General features: G+C 34.3%; 1 protein-coding gene across 2 annotated transcripts; it reads left to right on the forward strand.

Annotated features, from left to right (window-relative positions):
* The first annotated feature begins 431 nt into the window (after positions 1-431).
* LOC111634138 (acidic leucine-rich nuclear phosphoprotein 32 family member A-like) lies at positions 432-18,960 on the forward strand. Of its 2 annotated transcripts, none has more exons than XM_023378844.1 (8): positions 432-524; positions 16,703-16,846; positions 16,927-17,046; positions 17,124-17,289; positions 17,357-17,413; positions 17,487-17,605; positions 17,677-17,764; positions 18,179-18,960. In XM_023378844.1, the coding sequence occupies exons 2-8, from the start codon at positions 16,745-16,747 to the stop codon at positions 18,229-18,231; spliced, it is 705 nt and encodes a 234-aa protein (XP_023234612.1). In that variant the 5' UTR covers positions 432-524; positions 16,703-16,744; the 3' UTR covers positions 18,232-18,960. The 2 variants fall into 2 exon arrangements, with proteins under 2 accessions (XP_023234612.1, XP_023234611.1); XM_023378843.1 differs by lacking the exon at positions 432-524 and adding an exon at positions 1,425-1,733.
* Positions 18,961-19,848: the final 888 nt, after the last annotated feature.

The following is a 19,848-nucleotide window of genomic DNA, read 5'->3' on the forward strand; positions in this document are numbered from 1 at the left end:
TTTACTCCGTCAATAAACGTTTTCTTTTAATAAGAATAACCGGTGAGTTACACCGGTAAGAAAATTCGATGTAAAAAAAATTCTTTTGAAAAGAATTTTTAAGCGCCAGAGGGCGTCACCAGCGTCGGTTATAAATAAGACGGGAAGGCGACGGACGCATTTTTACAAACGAGGTCACGGTCGTTGGTATTATTTGATCCGCGGAATTGACGAAACCTTCTAAAGCGCAATCGCAATAAAAAATATTTAAATCGAATGGAAATAAAGACAGGCGAGCAACGCCCAATTCAGTCGAATGATTAAAGTAAATAAAAACGAAAAAAGATTACAGAATAGGTAGAGACGGGAATGCAAGCAGAAAGTGTCCGATACAAATAGCGCGCGTCGAGTACATCGGGCGTCAGACAACGGAAGGACGATGCGGCCGATGAACAGCTCTTCGTCCCCAGGCAAAGAAATAGGCGGACGGATCGGCCGACCGCCGAACCACGGCCCCGTCCCGAGAACGGCGGGTGAGACATGGGGTAAGCCTCCGAGTGTTTTTACTCGACACGGTTACGATTATTTGTCCCGATCGTCGACGGAATGACAACGATCTGGGTGAAAGTAGAAACAAAGATGGAGACCTCCGAGTCACGTGACAGCCGTTAAAAACGGATCGTCTCCTAGCAACCAGTCGGCAGCGGTTCGAGATCCAATGTTATTAAGGATGCCGCTTCCGCGTAATAATGCCGGTAAAGAAGTCGTTCGTCGTAACTTTTTGCGCTTCGGAAACCGGCGACAGGCTGAAAATAACGATGTCGAATCCAACGTTTCCGCCGGGTGCCTCGTTTACAGACAGCTGTTTCGGTTCCGACACCTGCCCGGACACCAACCGACGTATATCTGGATCGACGGTCTATTCTCTCCTCCAAGATGGCGTCGGTTGGAGAAGAAAGGAGACTCTTTGGTTCCTTTCTTCTCGTAAAGACGACGCGCGTGTCGGTCGTCCGGCAGTCGGACGACCGTTCCTCTTTTCCTCCCACTCGTCCGAGAACGACCGACGGTTATCGATCTTAAGAAAATGGCGTCCGAAGCGACTGTTATTTCCGAATCTGAGGGAAAGGCGTTCGGTAGGGGCAATAAAGTAGGAAGTGAAATACGAAATGGCTCAAAAAGGAGATGCACGGATCCCTTCTAACAGATAAAGATGGCGTCGGCGAAAAATGGTCGGTTTAACCGTCCATTATGGAAGGCAACAGATCGGCCACTATCATTTGCCCGACGCCATTTATATCTTGTAGAGTTCGATTCACTACGAGACCGAAACGCAAAACATTTTCCGCGTTTCGGACCTAGCAACGTCGTTCATTCCGATGATTATAATTCTGCTTTCGACTGAAAGATCTACGAAACGACGACTTCTCTCCGTCTCTGACGCCAAGCGGCGTCCTTCCCCCTTTATCACTCAGACCCCAGCTCCACCATTGGTCGATTCGAACGTCTCCCAACCAATCGACACGAGTCGGAGCTGCCGAGCGGTACGCGTACTCCGGCCGACCGAGCAATGTCGGACCCCTCTGAGGACCAATTGGAGTTGCCGCGCTTCCCGCGGTGCGGCCGTGGCGAACCTTTCTGGCACTTTGCGAGTAGACGCGCTCGGTGGGACTCGTCGCTCCGCTCCTCGCTTCGCCGGAGACCAGACCATGGAGAAGAGAATCGAGTTGGAAAAGCGTGGAAGAACGCCCTCGCAGGTGACTTTTCTTTCCTTTTCTCGATTTCTTCGTCGGACCCTTTCGTCCGCGTACTAGACTCGGCCCGTCGTCGGAGTCGGCTAGCGGGCCGAGCTCTTTCTTTCTCTCGGAGCCCGCCGCCAAAGCGAACGGCCACGTGGTCCGATTGACTGCGTGGCGCGACGCGGTCCACGGGCCCCGTCGGATCTTCGAAGTCGCGAAAGAAATGAAAGCGCACGTGCCGAGGTCGGAAAAGACGGTCCGAGAAAAGGAGGTCGGAGGTTGCCATCTTGATTCGATCATCTCACCTCCGGCCGTAGGGTTTCATTGGACGAAAGTTCGTCGGTACCATTGATCGGTCGGTGTTTTAAATAAAGGAAGAATTTCGGCTGGATTTCGTCTGCGCCATCGTTCCTTTCGCTGCCTTTCGGTGTGGTTCGGTCCCACCGAAATGCCCTTTTTTCCTGCTGGACGCGAAAAGGAAAGGCGCATAGTCGCGTCGCCTTCCGTCTCTTTGTGCGGTCGCTACTCTTCGCCGCCGGAAAGGCTGAGAAATGGAAGAAGGTCCGCCATTATGCCCGGCGTCGTCGTCGTCTTCGAAACGGTGGTCTCCCACCGTCCGAATTTCGGAAATAAGGATTATTTGCCGCCGTGACTGGATGACAAAAGACGACTGATGGGTACATGGCGGTGTTTCCGATCTCTTTCGGCTTTTGCAGAGGTCTTGCTTCGTCCTCCGACCGTTCTTCCGCCATCTTTGTTATCCCGGCGCATCGACGAAATTCGGCGTTGCTCGAAACCGAGCCGTTTCCGTCGTCCGTCACGGCTCTTTTGCGCCTCGGTTTCAACCGCGCTTTCCGAAAGAACTTTCCTTCTCCTTAGCCTTTTATTTTGACCGTAGTCTTTCTTAGAAAAACGGAAAACGACGCTTTCTCCCGCCGCTTTTTGTTCTCGGACAAATGGCGTTACGCTCGTGCGTGGCGTCTTCTCGTGCCAGTAGCGCCGCCGTTCGGCCGTTCTTCCTTGCTTAGTTGTCGCGCTTTCCACTGGAGGCGCCGTCTTCAGTTAATTTTGACTGTTTATTTTGCCGTTACAAAACGCTTAACGCTTTATTTAAATCTATATACTTACACTTTTTTAAATTTCGACTGTTACTCGGCGAGAACATTTCGGTGCAGCATCCGTGACCGAAATGTAAACATAATTTGGTGATTAATTAAGAACGTCAAAAAGGTTTTATAACGTGATGTCATTTTATTTATGCGATTCGACCACATTATTATTAAAATGATAATTGCAAATAACGCTACAATAGCGTTATTTACAGTTTGGTAACTATCGTTGAAAAGAATCCCATCCCATATTGAGAAAATAAAGCTTGTGTGGACTAATCTTGCAAACTCGACCTTTCATTTATATCAAATATGTAAAAATGATATACGGTAGCTCACATTGAAAAGGGTACACTTAACGTTTTAGGGTACAGCTAAACGTTTTATAGGAAAAGTTCGAAAACATTATAAATATAACATTTATTACTTAACTAAATTGTGTTATAAACAACATATTTTCGTATAAGCAACTGAAACAGAACCCTCTATGAAAATGATACAAATTGAAAATTCAAAGCCACATTAAACATCTAATACTTATTATTCTAATATTTTATTGCATTTCCCTTATTCTATATTGTCATTCTCAGACATGTTGGCATTGATTTCACCCATTTTTTTTTCTGTGCAATTGGATGAAACTGTTGCCAGTGCTTTTTCTTTCAAGTCTTTTCAGATCTTTTTGATATATATGGTATTTTTGCACGTTAGTTTTAAGTTTTGCCCACAAATTCTCAATAATATTTAAATCGGATGTCTGTTAGAGTTTTTAATTTACCCAAGACAATTGTAGACTAGCCGTTCTTTGACTAAATACGCTGTATATTTGGGTTATTGTCTTGGTAGAATGGAAAGTCATTTTCTGACTCCATGTTTTCAGCACTAAAATTATTTTTCAAAATATCAAGTTATCAATAGATAAACTTATTCATTGCACCTTTTATAAAATTCAAGTTTCCAACTTTGTACCAATATGTACAACCACACATCCATCACATTTCCACCATCGTGTTTTGTTGTTGCTTGAAGGTTTCAAAGTTTATCTTTTTTATATTGTTCTGTAATGTATTAAACAAATTGCTATAAGTTTATTCACCATTTCAGCAATCTGTCAAATACTTTTTTTGTTTTGTTAGTTATTAGAACATTTATGAAATGAAACAATACACAAACTGTATTTTTGAACTGAATTTAAAAAGTAATAGTAGAAAAGAGAAATTATTGTGTTAAAATATAAATCTGTGACTTGGAAGGATCAAGGCCAGTGTCAAGTGCATTGCCCTTTGACACTGAGCTTTATTTTTCCAAGCCACAAAAAATTGCTGGAAAAATATGATAATTACATATTGGAGAACAAAAAAGCTTAAATTAAAAATGATAGTTAACGGTTTAAATGGACACAAGAAATTTTCAGTACGAGAAGAAAAAAATTTGGAATTCAAATCTGAAACCAATTTTTTGGAGATATTTAATAATAGTATAATTTCTATTCAAAAGTGCAAAGAGAAGTTGATTGTAGATTCTAAAAAAACATTGCAAAAAATTTGTTAGATTTTGAAAAGATGGTTTTTCACTTATTTGGCCTGGATAGTGATTTGAAAAAGCTTATTGAGTAAAGCAACAAACAGTTTCAAATATGAAAGTACATACAGTACATGTAATGGTATTTTTTAAATGGAATGAAACATATAATTATCCTATGAATTATAAACAGACAAATTTACATCAGTTGTGTATGAAAATTATGATACAAGAATTTGATAATTCCTCTATAAGGTTTATTATTACAGTATATGATTTTCTCTGAATGTAAAGACACTTGATACAATATGACAATCTAAAATTATTTTCCAAATTTCTACCAATTATCTCATTAATTATCTTTTGAAGATCACTAAAGACAAGATATATTTCAGTAAGATATGCAAAGAATAATCCCTTATTATAATTTCTTATTTATTGATTTATAAAAATACTAGCTGTTACCCACGGCTTCACTCATGCGAAATTTGCAATTTGATAGAAATAACCCTCCCTCGATACTTCACTGAGATTCTCAACGTTAGTTGTTACTATGAAAACAAAAAATTGCTTCTAAAATACTACAGTAGATGTTCTTCAGGTTAAGCCATAACCCTCTCCCCCTCCCCCGTGGGGAATTTCGAAAAATTTCTTCTTAGTGTGCATTTTCATGATGTACCCTAACTGTGTACCAAATCTCACCTCTAGGTTCAGCGGTTTGCTCTGGGCGATGATGAATCAGTCAGGACATGTAATTTTATATATCACAAGTTTGGACACGTGCACTGTGTATCTTGTGACCACGCAATTGCTCCACGCTGTTACCTATCTTGTATACATACATATCTTGTCCTTTGCCACCCACTGACACCAAAAATATAACACTTACCTAGATGATATCTTTTAATTTATATGAATGTTTAGCAGAATAATATAAAGCCTATGTCCACTCTGAAGGTCCATTCTAAATATTGGTGAAAGAATTTTTGAAATTGGATGAGTAGTTGTGGAGATTACCTCCTACATCCAAACTTACAAACTTTACCTCTTTATAATATTAGTATAGATATAGATTTTCATTCTAAACAATATTGTTAATTTTAAAAACTGTCTTGTCTTATTTGAAAGATAAAATTAAAATATTTTTCTGTATGCTATGCTCTTACACAGTATATAGAAAATTTTCTAAAATAGGATTTTGTGTCAACTGTTTATATCAGGTTTTATATTAAGTGGCTAAAACACATAGGAGTATTGTAGAAATCATTTGAATATAATTAGAAATTGTATTTCAAAAACCAAATGAAGAATGATTAACTGATTTGCAAAATATGATAAATATCAAGTTGTGGACAATTTGAAAATTCAATAAAAAAATCAAAGGGTATAAAAAGGAGAAAAAAATATATATATGTATATATATACATATATACATAATGTTAAGTGTGTTATAGATAAAGAAAATTTATATATGTTGTGTGATTTATTGATTAAGCAGACTATAGTATCTTAAGGAAAGTTCTTTGGCAATTTAAATGCAATTTACAAAATACAAAATGACTTAATAAAATATAGGAATTTAGGATATTAGGAATTTAAAAAAAGCAATATTTGTTTTTTTTTTTTTTAAATGTTACTGTTTTCAAGTAAATGAAAATTCAATGGAACACTGATACTTTTGCTTTGTTAATTTAAAACATTGATAAAGGATTCTCTGCAAGTAATATATAATATAAAAGTAAGTTTATATCTTTATAATGTAATTTATTAATCAGCAATGTTCAGTTTTAAACTCGTTAACATAATGTAGAATAATAATAAAAAATTCAAATTGAGAGTATTTCTGATCTAAAAACCTTGATTTGTTGTAATTACTAAATTTTCTATTTTCTTTGGAAGCATTGTAAATAGTTTAAATTCAATATTTTCTGTTAATAAATTATACTATATAATATAAGGTTCTGATTGATTTTGTTATGTACATGAAAATAGACTGTTTATACAGTTTTGATTTTCTATAACAGTTAGTGAACAAAAGAAAGAAGGAATTTGAAGACTGATATTAGGGTTGATCATAAAATAAGTAGACGACAAAAACAACTTTAATCAAAATAAGTGCCACAGTTGTTAAGACATTTGTCTCATCTTTTCCACAAGACAGCAGATGCCACACTCAAAGAAGCTGGTGGACTGCTGCAACAGTCAGTTTTCCACCACATTCTTCACTTTGTCATCCGACTGAAACTGGCACCCCTTCAAACATTTCTTTAAATGGACCGAACATGCTGCAGTTACAGGGGCTGAGGTCAAGACTGTAGAGAGGTGGTTCAACTGCTCCCAGTGGAACTGACAGAGCATATTCTGTGTAGCCTGGGTGGAGTGGGGTGGACATTGCCATTCAAAAGCATGACCACAGGAGAGACAGTCAGTACAGAGCTTCAGGATTTCATGATAGGAAGCCAAGTTGATAGTCATTCCTTTGGGAAGCCACTCAACAAGCACAGGTCCCTCAGTGTCAAAGAATAGTAAACATGATCTTTCCCACGCTGATTGAGGTTTGAAGCTTCTTGGATGGTGGGGACCCACTGTGCTGACATTGTTGACTCCCATGTCTGTCGTGTGTGGCTTGTAGTGATGACACTACATCTCATCCCCAGTGACAATGCTGCACAGGAATGAGTTACCCTCTTGCTGGTAGTGGCTGAGATGTTCCAGAGAGGCACCCATTCTTTGCTGACACTGTTTCTCTGTCTGAAACTTTGGAATTTACGTGCAGCAAATTTTTCGGTATCCCAACTGTTGGCATATGATGTTATGTGTGTTTCTGAAACTGATATTCAATGCATTCATCATTACCCGAATCATTATGTATTGATTCTGTTGAATGAGGTCGTCAACTGTTGAACAATTCTGAAATTCGCAGTTACTGCTGATGGCCAACTAGATCAAGGGTTATCCTTCGTCAATTGACAGCTGCCTGCAAACTTCCTACACCAGTTGTAAACAGCAGTGCACAAAAGGCTATCTGCTCCTTTCGTTCTCTGAAAAATGATTACTGGCTTTTTGCCATTAGCTGCCAAAAACTGTATTACAGTTTGTTGGGCATCTCCGGAAGGGTCCATGTTGTTGGTTTGGTCATCTATAGCTCAAACCAAAACCTGTAATGAAGCATGTCGAACCATAATATGATTATGGTCCAATGTGCACCACAGCTTCTTTACATTCAGTGTTGCCAACAAAAAATAATTCTACTTATTTTATGATCAACCTTAATATAATGAAAGCATTTACTCTCTATTTTTAAAATTTAATTTATTTGAAAATTTCAGAAAACACTTTTTGTTTATTGCAAATAACAAAATACAATGGGTGATTGGTTTACAAACATAATCCGTTCCAAGACTATGTTCTCTATCCAAATTGCTTGTCAACCAATTATCAATTTACCATAGATTTTTGTGCGAATTTGATTAATTCATTCTGGAGATCCCAAAAAATAAAAAAATTATATACTTTTTTACTTATGTTTATTTACATGTAATAACAAACTAAAAGCAATCTCCATTTTTTCATGGATGGCACATCTTTGTTTCTCAGATGCAATTTTCATTATTCCTTTATCTGCTTGAGTCTTTTTGATTATATCTTTCTTAGCTAAGATTGTATCTACTATAGAACCTGTTTAACTCATCTGCCTACAATATCAGTCATTTTCTGCCCATTCTCTACCTTGGCTATTATCTCTATAGTGAACACAGTTCTTGACACGCCACTCTTTTTAGGCCCCATAATAGTGTGTTTTTTAAATAAAAAGTTCAGAAAAGCACTAACAAAAATTCAGAGAACAGAAATTAACTAGTGCAAAAAAGGTTGTGTATACAACTGTGAAAGCCATGTATAGATGCCATTAAAATAGTTTTACAAATCTTAAATGCAGCATTGCTTCTTCTTGTGTTTGTTCTGTCGGGGGATTTTTTTTATAATGTATATGTTCCCTGATGCGATCAGTGTGCCTAATAGAATTTAGGGGTAAAAGGAAAAGAAAAAACAGAGTTGAATGTTCCTAACAGATAATGGGTATGAAAAACAAAGTAATCAGCATTGCTTTGTTCTTGGACCACCATCTTCACAGCAGCAAGTACAAGGATCACCTATGTGATCTCAGGTGCAAGGATTGCCAGTCCATGCCAAGTAATGTAACAATTGCCTCTTTCCAGCTATGCCTCAATTCCATCATGATACAACAAAGTTGCACATTGTCCTGGTAATAAAAGAAATATTTAAATGTTTAAAAAAATAAAATAGTAATTCTTGTTATCATGTAATGCTTAAACTAAATACAGATGCAAAAGGTAAACAAAATGATAAAAGTTATGGCTCAAACACTGATTTCCAGGAAGATTTGTAGAAATATTGCTAAAGCCTTTGAAATTGATACATTTTTTTGGCTTTTAGATCAGACAAGCAAATTTCAAGTGTCTCTAAAAGCTGTAAACCAGAGATTTACCCTTACTGGTCAGATTGTAGAGATGTTTGGTTGTATTTAGATTCCTGAGTCTATTGCTTAAATGGAAAATGCTGTGGTATGAAGACTTGATGTCCCATTTGTTTTTGCATGTGTGCTATGAGGGAATGAGAAGTTACTCGAATATATTACTGTTCGATGTTATATATTATTTTTATAAATTCCAGGTATTAGTATGTTTTGTCTGCCTTTCTCATTTCTTAGGAGTTAGTATATTTTAAGATACTTCTTATAATATAATTGAGTGTTTTTGCTTTGACTACTGCTGCTCTGTAGATACTGCTGAATATTGGTCAAATTAAATGTTAGCTTTTCTTCCATTTTCTCTATTCCTTTCTGGTTTAGATCTATTGTTCTATATTTTATTATGAGCTAATCTTTCATATTTCTTGGATATCCATGCTGTTTTGCTGTTGTTTTAACATATGCAAGCTCCTTATAATGTTTGTGCAATGTATAAACATCCTCCCACCTAGTGTCATGAAGGCAAAGGTTTTCTGTGTATTTGCATTGTTCACCAGATGTTTGCTCTCTGATGTTTAAAAACAAAACTATTTTATCTGTGTTGTTTGTATCATTCTTGTGTATTGTCAGCAGTAAAAATGAATAGTAATAGGAAAAGCAAAGCTTTCTGTTGCATTCCGAATTGCAATTCCAAAGCCATACAGGATCCCAATATAACTTTTTATCTATTCTTACATGGAAAACAGATGTTTATTCAGAAATCCTAATTTGAAGGAGGACATAAGTGTAACTGACGAAGATTGGATTCAACTGTTAAGAATTGGCAAAAAAAGTTTCTTGATTATCCAGCTTTAAATGAATAAGTTATTTGTCAATTTTATAAAAAATTTTCCATAAGGTTTTAAAATGCCAGATGTCAAAGCTGATATTTGAACACAGCACAAATATGTATAAAACAATCTTGCTCATTTGTTTAGATAATATTACATAATAATATATGCTAGTGGGTCGGGCCATTTTATATTGGACAGTAATATATGATTAATTTTACGTTGAATAATTACAAAAGATCCAGATTATGGGAGTAAGTATAAATGGAGTGGACAGTTTTTATACTTTGTATGCTTTAAAACTTGTCCACTGCACTGGAGTGACCTTAGTGGCTGGGGTGATAATTAACTGATGACGTCGTCATTCCTTTGGATGTTTTCCTTTATGGATTTGCTACAATACAAATCTTACAGAACATATGACCATTTTATTTTCTTAAAATTATTAATAAAGTTAAATAATCTTTGTATTGCACCCTTACACAGTTATACTGTTTATAACAGACAAAAATATTTGTCTATTGTACACCCCAACTGCCAGGATCTCTCGCAGCAGTTGAACATGCTTTTGTCCTCACTGTCTACCCCACTTATACTTACTCCATAGGGCCCACCAGTGGCCAAGCAGTCTTTGTTCCCTGAACACTGGGAGTTCAGTCGTGGGTTTGTGCCTCACTTGGACAGGCTGGCCATGTGGAGTTTTCCTGGTTTTCTCCACATCTGTAATGCCTAAATAGGGGCCAGTTTCCCTTAAAAAGACCTTGCGGAAGGCATCCCCCTAGGCATTGCCATAACTTAACAAACTTACTCAATGATCCAGATATAATAGCCATTTTATAAAAATTGCAGCACCCTCTATAGTTCATGAAAAATACAAATAATGGATCACAAGATGTGAAATGAGTGATGTTCTGGTAAACTGTTGTTATACATATATAAACATCTCCAAGCCTGATAGTTATATTAAAACCAAATGATTGACAGATTAAATCAGGCTATATTACCACTGCTATTATAAAATATGTATCCTATTAAAAATTGATCAGAAAGTTATTTATTTTTTGATGGCTTTTTAATTTTATAAAAATTAAGCCATCCCTTTTCTCTTTATTGGGGAATGGGGCAGCTTTAGAATTTCAAATGCAATTCCCTAATTTTTTTTTCTATTTTTGAATTCTCCATTGAATAATAATAATGTTTTAAATAAAACATTTTTAGTTCTGCTTTCCAAAAGTATTTATTTTTAGCAATAAATTTATTGTAAATAACAAAAATTAAATCTCAAATTTTCTATTATTTGTTATATGTTTATTTCAAATTATTTAATTCATTGAATGTGAGAATCAAATTTATTTAACAGAATTACCATTTTGATTTAAAAATATTTTTATACTAGTGCATCTTTATGAAATTAATAAATTTCATTAGATACAGATGAAAATGGCAGGATTTCCAAAGGAACAAAACAAGTATGTCTTCTTTAATGATGAATACTTCAAAATATTTGCATTCAATCAAATAAAATTCTGGACTTAAATTTTTATCTTAATTACATAACTGATTATGTAATTATCTAAATATGGATCATTAAGACATTTAAATGTCAGTTACAATAAATTAGATCATAAAAATCCTTTCTTCAGCTATTAGTTTCTGAAAATATTACTTAAAAAGCTCGCAAAGAAGAAAAAAAAATAGTGTGTTACATTTAAAATTCTAAACTTGCCCCTCATCCCTGATAAGGGGGCAGGTGGTGGTTTAATTTTTATGGAATTGAAAAAGACCTCTCAAAAATAAGTAACTTTCATTTTGATCAATTTTTTAATTGGGTGTATGCTTTACAAGATATTTATCAAGAATATTGTATGTAAGTGGTTCATCTTATATGAGTATATGAAACATATTAGAGAGGTTGAGGCGCACGTTTTAAACGTGTAAACGTGTACGTGTGACGTTCGGCGCCGCTTTCTCGTAAGCCTAAAAGTTTGACAATGGTGTTTGGATAGTCGGTGGAATCACGCTCGACATTCCAAACACCATCGTCAAACTTTTAGGCTTACGGGAAAGCAGCGCCGAACGTCACACGTACACGTTTACACGTTTAAAACGTGCGCCTCAACCTCTCTATTGTCACTTGTTTATGTACAGGATAAAAATATTTAAGGATTTCTTTCTCAAATAATTTATTATGATCAGAATTTATTATTGTTTTAGAAGTTTTTAGTAAACAAAAACAAAGAAAAAAAAAGATAAAAATTAAAAGTTGTTTATATTATAACAAAAAATATATATAATATTTATATTGATGGAGTTTGTAACAAACAGTAAAGTTTCACAATAAATTAAAAAGGTGAATGAATATACAAATGTAATTATAGTTGTATATTAATTTACTACTGATTTTTAATAAAAGCTAAATTATTAAGAAAAATATATGTTATATATTAAAACAAATAGAAAAATATGTATTTATTTAATTAAAAGTTAATAGTGTTTAAAGTAATTAAATTTAATATAATTAAATAAAACTTGCACATAAAAATACTATTTGAAAGAGTTTTGTAAATCCATAGTCCCAACATTCATGTTACTGATGTGTTTTGCTTCATTTAAACATGGTCATGCAGCAAGTCCCTTCCTACATTTCTTTGAAATTTTTATATATTACTCTTTTGTTGTGTTCTACAACCCTATTTTATATTTCGTTACTGTGTGAATTTTATGAAACATGAAGCTTTATGTATGGTTAATATGTGAACAATCATAAGACATATTATAAATATGTAAATCATATTATTCAAATGTTAATCATATTGGTATAACTAAAAACAAAAATAATGCATTCTTAATTAAACAACTGTAGATGGCACTTTACACAAAAAATAATAATTGTTTCTTGTTTTAATTGTTATTTTCTTCAGAAGCTGTTAATCTGCTAACAAACAGCACTTACACTAAAGTAACAGATTGTAGGACTAGATAGGAACTGGTTTTGAAGTGAAGATAGCAAATTTGTACAGATTACAAAATAAGAAAGAAGGAATTAGAGATAAAACTGATAAAGACGAAAGAAAAAACACAAAGGAGATGATGTCATTGAAGAGGGAGAACTTATTTCAAATAGAAATGTTTAACTAAAGAAACCATGCCTACGTGAATACAGTGACTTTAAAATTTATAAATGAAGTATGATCAGCTATCGTGTGTAACAGTAATGTTAAGGCAGTGTTAGTATAGCATAATGTTCGGAACTGGATAATGAAATAGAAGTCATTACATAAGCTCAATGGCTTAAATTAATGATAGAGCATTATTTTTAATCTTTTATAGTCAAAGAATAATTTTAATTGCCTGGATGGTGTAGATCAACAGTTCCCAACCTTTTTAAATTGAAATGCATTGCAGGAAGAACACACACACATAAGTATAATAAAAATATAATTCTATTTTTATTTAAAACTAAGTATCGAGTACCATGACAGACACCACAAAAGGCCTCAATGCAAAATCCGAATATTCTTATAGAACATCGCCGTTATTAATTTTTTTCTCGCATTCCCCTGGTTGGGAATTGCTGGTATAATACAGTATAGGATACTTAAGAAGCAATGAACTCAAGTTGTAGAATTTTGCATATTATAAAGAATGTATTTAACAAAAAGCAGATTACAAGTACATGAGCAACTACCTTTCTAAGCTAATTCAATTATAAGAAAACTCAAGATATAATTTTGAAAAAAAAAAAGAATTAATAGTAATTATACTTATTAGATTGTCAAAGGTATATGAACTTGCTAATATTAAATCTTGAGCAATAGATTGAGAAACTAACAATCAAGGAAGTAAAGGTGAAGCTTTTGAGAAAAAAATGAAAATCAAAGAGAGTTTGATAATGGAAATGATGATTAAAGAAAGGATAGTGTATAAAATGCAAAGTCATCAAAAGAAAATCCAAAACAACTGAGGAAAAATGAATAAATGCATTGAAGTAGTCATGAGAAACCCATGGCGGGCAAGATCCTAATGTGATCCCAAGGCTTTGGCAACAATGTTATTTTCCTATTTCTATCTTATACCATTACACAACTCTCAGTTAATATTTGTGACAAAAAACATTCAAAGTAGACTTGACTAGAGAAAAGATGAAAATAAACTTCAGGATTATTCAGAAAGGATGGTGCAAAAGTAAATCTGATTTATAACAGCTATATTCTTGCTCTATCCTTTTGCTGTACTAGACCTGAAATGACAGTAATGACATGAAAAGATAGAACCTGCTAAGTTTAATATTCGTGTCACAAGTGTTTGATATGGACACAGTGACATGACAAATGTCAAAGATGGTAGTCCAATTCTGTTCACACACATCTTAGCATATCCTTTGATATCAATTCCACTGCTTTGGAAATTGTTGTTTCAGATCATCCAGATGCTGTGACACTGTATCAGCCCCCAATGCCACGGCACTTGGAAGGCCTGAAACAACACCTCTCTGAAGCAGTTGAAGTAATATCAGAGGATATGATAGGATGCATTTGGACAGAATTGGACTACATCTTTGACAAGTGCTGTGTCACTCACTAATGGCATCCGTACCAAACATTTGAAATTTAAAAGTTTTAATTATATATATAAATATATCTTAAAAGTTCATTTGTAAATTCGGGAGATTGATTAAGTACAAATAAATCACCTTTATTTTTGCAGCATCCTTTTTAAATTAAATAACCTTATATTCTAGTTTTGATATCATTAGAATACTGTATATTATTTTAATACTTAGTGCACTGGTATTATGGAGTATGTCATTACTCAGCAGGCTTTAAGCCTGTTGCAAATGTATGCTGCCTGCTAACAGTCTCCAGTTTAGAGTAAATTTACTTATTCAACTACAATTAGAACAATGCAAAATAAACAATAACCGAGCCTATCATTGCTTTTTGAAATTGTAATATTAAATATTTATATGTAAAGAAAAAAGATTGAGAAACGAGCGATTATTTAATGTGACATTGTCAATGTCCAGCTGCAATTTTTAATTTATTTAGCTTAAATATGCTCTCCACCTCAAATTAGTAGTCTTGCCCCTGTACATCATACTTTCCCTTTAACAATGGAGTCGTGCCGATCATCGACGTAACATCTTTCATTTTTGATATGTATAATGAACGGTGGATAAAAACGTCTAACATCTGTCAGAATCAGCATAAGTCATCACTGTGATCCAGTTTTCCGGTGTATATTGCAACTTAATTAACTCCATGAGGTTCTCCAGAATGAGTCTTTATGACATGTTAGGTGTGTTTTCGGAGAAAAAAACCTTCCTAGAGGAAAGCTTCATTATTAATGGCTTCAATTGCAACGCAAACTGAAAGTCACATTAGCTATTAGTGGTTCTTAATCTCGGATTCACGCAACTCCGAGCGAATGCCACGCGTCTTTTCTTGGGGATAAAATTTTTCTTTTATCCAACTTCTTAAATCTTTTTTTCATTGAGAAGTGAGTAGTTTTTTAAATCATATTTTGATAAATATTTACCAAACCCACATTTAAATGTACAATTACATATTTTTTTTTTTCTGTAGTGCAGTCCTAAATGTAGATAGTCATTTTCGTGAAATTAAAGAGTATTTTCAGTTCCTAATTCTGAGGGAAAATATTCTGGTATTGACAATTTAATTTTAAAATATTTTGTGTGGAACCGAGAAACAATATTCGAATTGCTCATTCAAAGTCTAGACAGGAAAACGGTGAAAGTACCTGTCACATATAGACAAATTTTATATTTAGATGATATGAGAAAATTTTTAAAATATGCTTTGTTTCATAATTCAAAAACATTTCGTGTAAATGTTTTTATATTAGTAACTAGACAAGATGATTTTTCTCCAATCGCTAAATCTGTACATGAAATTACACTAAAATACACGCGAGAAAATGGGACTATCTTACTCCCTTTAATGAAAAATCTTAACGAATTCTTTTTAAAGGTTGTGGAGGGAAGTTATGCAGCACAAGCTCGAAAGGCCATTGTATTTGGTCGACCAGAAGTTCAGAGGTGAAGACTTCTCAACTTCTCATCATCTGTCTCAAGTTTCAGGGGTTGAGGCAGCGGAAAACTTAGGAACTACTGAACTATAGAAACTACTTTTGTGATGATTATCACTAAAGTTTGCGATTTAATGCATGCGATTTTTTAATTGTTGAACATTTGAGAAAACTTTTATAAAAATCGATAAAGAACTTATATTTTATGTTTGCTTTAAGTTCTGAGAAATTTCGGAAATTATGAATTTGGAAAGTAAAACAAGCTTAAAGTTAAAATACCGACATTAACTAGTTTGTATTATTGTATTTCCTAAATAAAAATATTTCTTGTGAGAAGATGATGCAACAAATAATTCTTTGCTTCGTGATATTTGTTTTATATTATAACTAGCTGTTACCCGCGACTTCGCCCGCGAGGATTTTGCAAGCAAACCCCATTTATATTCAGTATTTCAACAACCATAATAATTGTTATATAACATCTACCACCGAGAATGATGAGAATTGCTGAGAATCAAACAAACTATTTTCAATTTGATCAATTTTCTGGAACATTTACAATCGTTCTATAATCGAACCAATACGCAATAACAAATTCGAATTTAAAAAGGTTCGAACATTTGGTTAAAGAATCGAAATATATAAAAATATTTATAACAATGTCTGAAATGTTATTAATTTAATACACTTAAGTACTTAATGAAGACTAAACTTAACAAAAAATCGCATTTAAAATAGTACAGTAGAAGCCGTTTTTCCGGTTAAGCCTTTTAATGCTCTCCTTCTCCCCACCGCGGGGGAATTTCGAAAAATCCCTTCTTAGTGTGCGTTTCCATGACGTACCCTAACTGTGTACCAAATTTCACCTCTTTAGGTTGAGCGGTTTGCTCTGGGCGATGATGAATCAGTGAGTCATTCAGTCAGTCAGGACAAGCAATTTTATATATATAGATTGGACAAATACAAATATTTTGTTTTATTTCTTTACAGATCAAAGAATTAAATCTTGATAATTGTCGAAGTACGACAATAATGGGATTAACTGACGAATACACCGCTCTCGAAACATTGAGTCTCATTAATGTTGGACTCACCAGTCTTAAAGGATTTCCAAAACTTCCGAATTTGAAGAAGGTGAAATGCTTTAGTATTATATGCCTATAAATTATTTAAGTGATAATTTAGCTTGATAATTTACATTTATTTGTTTTCAGCTGGAACTTAGCGACAATAGGATTTCCGGAGGATTAAATTTACTGAACGGAAGCCCAAAATTAACGCATCTCAATCTCAGTGGCAATAAGATAAAAGATCTCGAAACTTTGGAACCATTAGTTAGTATCTCCGATGTGATAATGTATAAATATATATATTTTTATCTAAATTTGTAAAGAGTTATGTTCGATTTCAGAAAGAATTCAAGAATATAAAAAATTTAGATCTTTTCAATTGCGAAGTTACAAATATAGAAAGCTACAGAGAGAAAGTGTTCAACCTCATCCCCAGTTTGAAGTATCTAGACGGTTACGACAGAGAAGACAAAGAAGCCGAAGATTCCGAAGCAGATGAAGAAGACGGTGAGTCTCTACCCGGAGTTCGTTTTCTTTCTCCCTTATCAATTTTAATAAAGCATTTATCGCGCAGGAAATGACGTCGATGGAGTCGTAGTGAGTGGAGACGACGATGAGGAAGACGGAGAAGGTTAAAAAAAGAACTGATCTTTTTCGACGCGCCTTAAGATTTTATAAATAAAACAATTTCTTAATAATTTTAGATGATGAGGACGAGGACGAAGACGACGTTAACGTAGACGAAGAAGAAGAGGGAGAGGACGACGAAGAGGATGAAGATGGAGAACTTAGCTTATCCTATTTGGAAAATGATAATATTGATGTAGGTCGATTATTACAAAATGATTTTTTTAAATTGTTCGTGTTAACAAACGAATTTATTTGTAACTAAAGGAGGAAAGCGAAGGTGACGACTATAATCCAGAGGGTGGTGAAGAGGAGGAAGAAGACGAGGACGACGACGAAGACGGAGAAGAAAATGGTAATCACAAAAGCTTTCGTTTTTATTTATATTGCTCGAAACAATTGGAGAACAATTGTTGTGAAGTAGGAATGGAACTGTAATTAAATCGGTTGTTTTATGTAAACTACTGGTCGGATAAATAATGAAAAAAGTGTAAAACTTATCGTATACTTTACGATTAATATTCGATTTCAACATAATATTTTGTGTGAAAACAATAAAACATCGGGAATAGGAAAAATATTATTGGCAAGTATTATTCTGAACAATATTTGCCAACAGATACTTCTGATGGGGAACAGATACTCCGTACACTAAACTAAAATTACTATAATATATATTAAATCCAATATCCCAATTGACTCGAGCATTTTGTGTAATTTATTTTTTACTTCGATGATGCATAATTCTTTTAATAATATATTTTTGTAGACGAAGTACAAAGAGGTCAGAAACGAAAAAGGGATCGCGAAGAAGAAGATTGAAATCATCGGCCGACATTTCATCCCCATTTGTAGAAACGACATGTACAGAAGTTTGCCAGACTCGTTTAGAGTACACTCTGGGTCATTTAGGTGATTTGCCGCCTCGAGTACAGTTATACCCGACGGTAGTCTGTTCTCTAATTTGAATCTGACGGATTTTACACGTACACTCGATACGAGACTCCGATGTTTTGCATACAAACTGTACAGTCGGAATTTCTGATTCATTTGTCCATCACATCAGTGTTTTTGTTTTCATTTTAAAGCCGGTCGAAAATCATACATCGTGGTTTTACATTATTTTTAAAATCATCCTTTTTCTATCATCGTACATCCGACTCCGATACATTCGATTGTATATTGAATTTAAAAATTTGATTACGGAAAAATTCGTAATAATTGTATTGCTCTATACTTCTTAATTGTAATAATAAATCATTTCGTATTAAAATAGTGAAGCGTTTCGTTCCGTGTAAATGTACAAAATTCAGTTGCGTTACGTAATTATTTCTGCAATTAAACTGTATTTCTCACGATCGAAGTTACGTTGTCGTATATATATATATATACAAACATACACACACATAAATATATATATATATATCAGTTTGAGATTGTGACAGATCTTTGTAATTTAAATCATCTAGTGTCGTCGACATACTCTGTGCGGCTCTCGAAACTTCCCTGTACTTTGTTCCGTTGAATAAAACTTTTAATTCGAACAAAAAATAGTATCGTTCTTCCGATATTCTTAACAAATATTTACCAATTCTTCCATAAAATACTTTATTGTGAGTCATTATGGCACATTCTGTTAAATGAAAAATATTTTTCGCGCCAATTTTCAGTTAAATTCATCGCATTTATATTTAAATTATTAATTATAAAAATGCAAATTTGATGGCAAATTTTAAGTTTGATATATTTTTTTCTATAGTCTAATAAATGTGAAACTAATAATAAACAGTAGGTTAAGTTTTAAAAATGAGGGAAAAGACTAAAAGTTACGGAATTTCATCGAAAAACTGAAAATATATTTTGTGATAGCATCTTTGCTACTATTTAATTTTAAGATAATTTCTATACCATAAAAGTTTTGTCGCAGCATTATGCAAATTGATGCAGTTTCGAGCTAATCGCTCGAAGCGTGATAATAGAGAGGAAAAACTATGAAGTTAACTTTGCAGATGTTTGTCAATTTTTTTTTTTGTGTGTGTCCGGATAAAGATTTAGGACTGAAGATACCGTGATAGCCATTTAATTAAATGAACAAATTTGCTCAAGATTTCATTGCAGGGCTATATACAACGCAAATATCACCTGGAAGTATCAGGCTGTAAAGATGAAATTTAGACATTTCGATTGTTACCTAGAGAAGACTGGAAAAGGATGTTCTAGAACGTTAGATGTAGGTATATCAAGTAGAGCAACCAGGGCGTTTCATCCATATTTCAAATGGGCGCATCAGCAATGTCTGACAACGTGAAACTTTCGAAAGAACACACTTTCGTACTGTTGCTCTCAAAAGTGACCACAACGCAACGAAGATTCACGATCTCCTCCGCAAGATAATTTGTGAGGACAGTCAATAGGCAGACCTGTTACAATTGGTTCAAG

Source organism: Centruroides sculpturatus, unplaced genomic scaffold (genome assembly GCF_000671375.1).
Source record: "Centruroides sculpturatus isolate CEXI.00-Female unplaced genomic scaffold, Cexi_2.0 scaffold649, whole genome shotgun sequence".
Lineage (NCBI taxonomy): Eukaryota > Metazoa > Arthropoda > Arachnida > Scorpiones > Buthidae > Centruroides > Centruroides sculpturatus.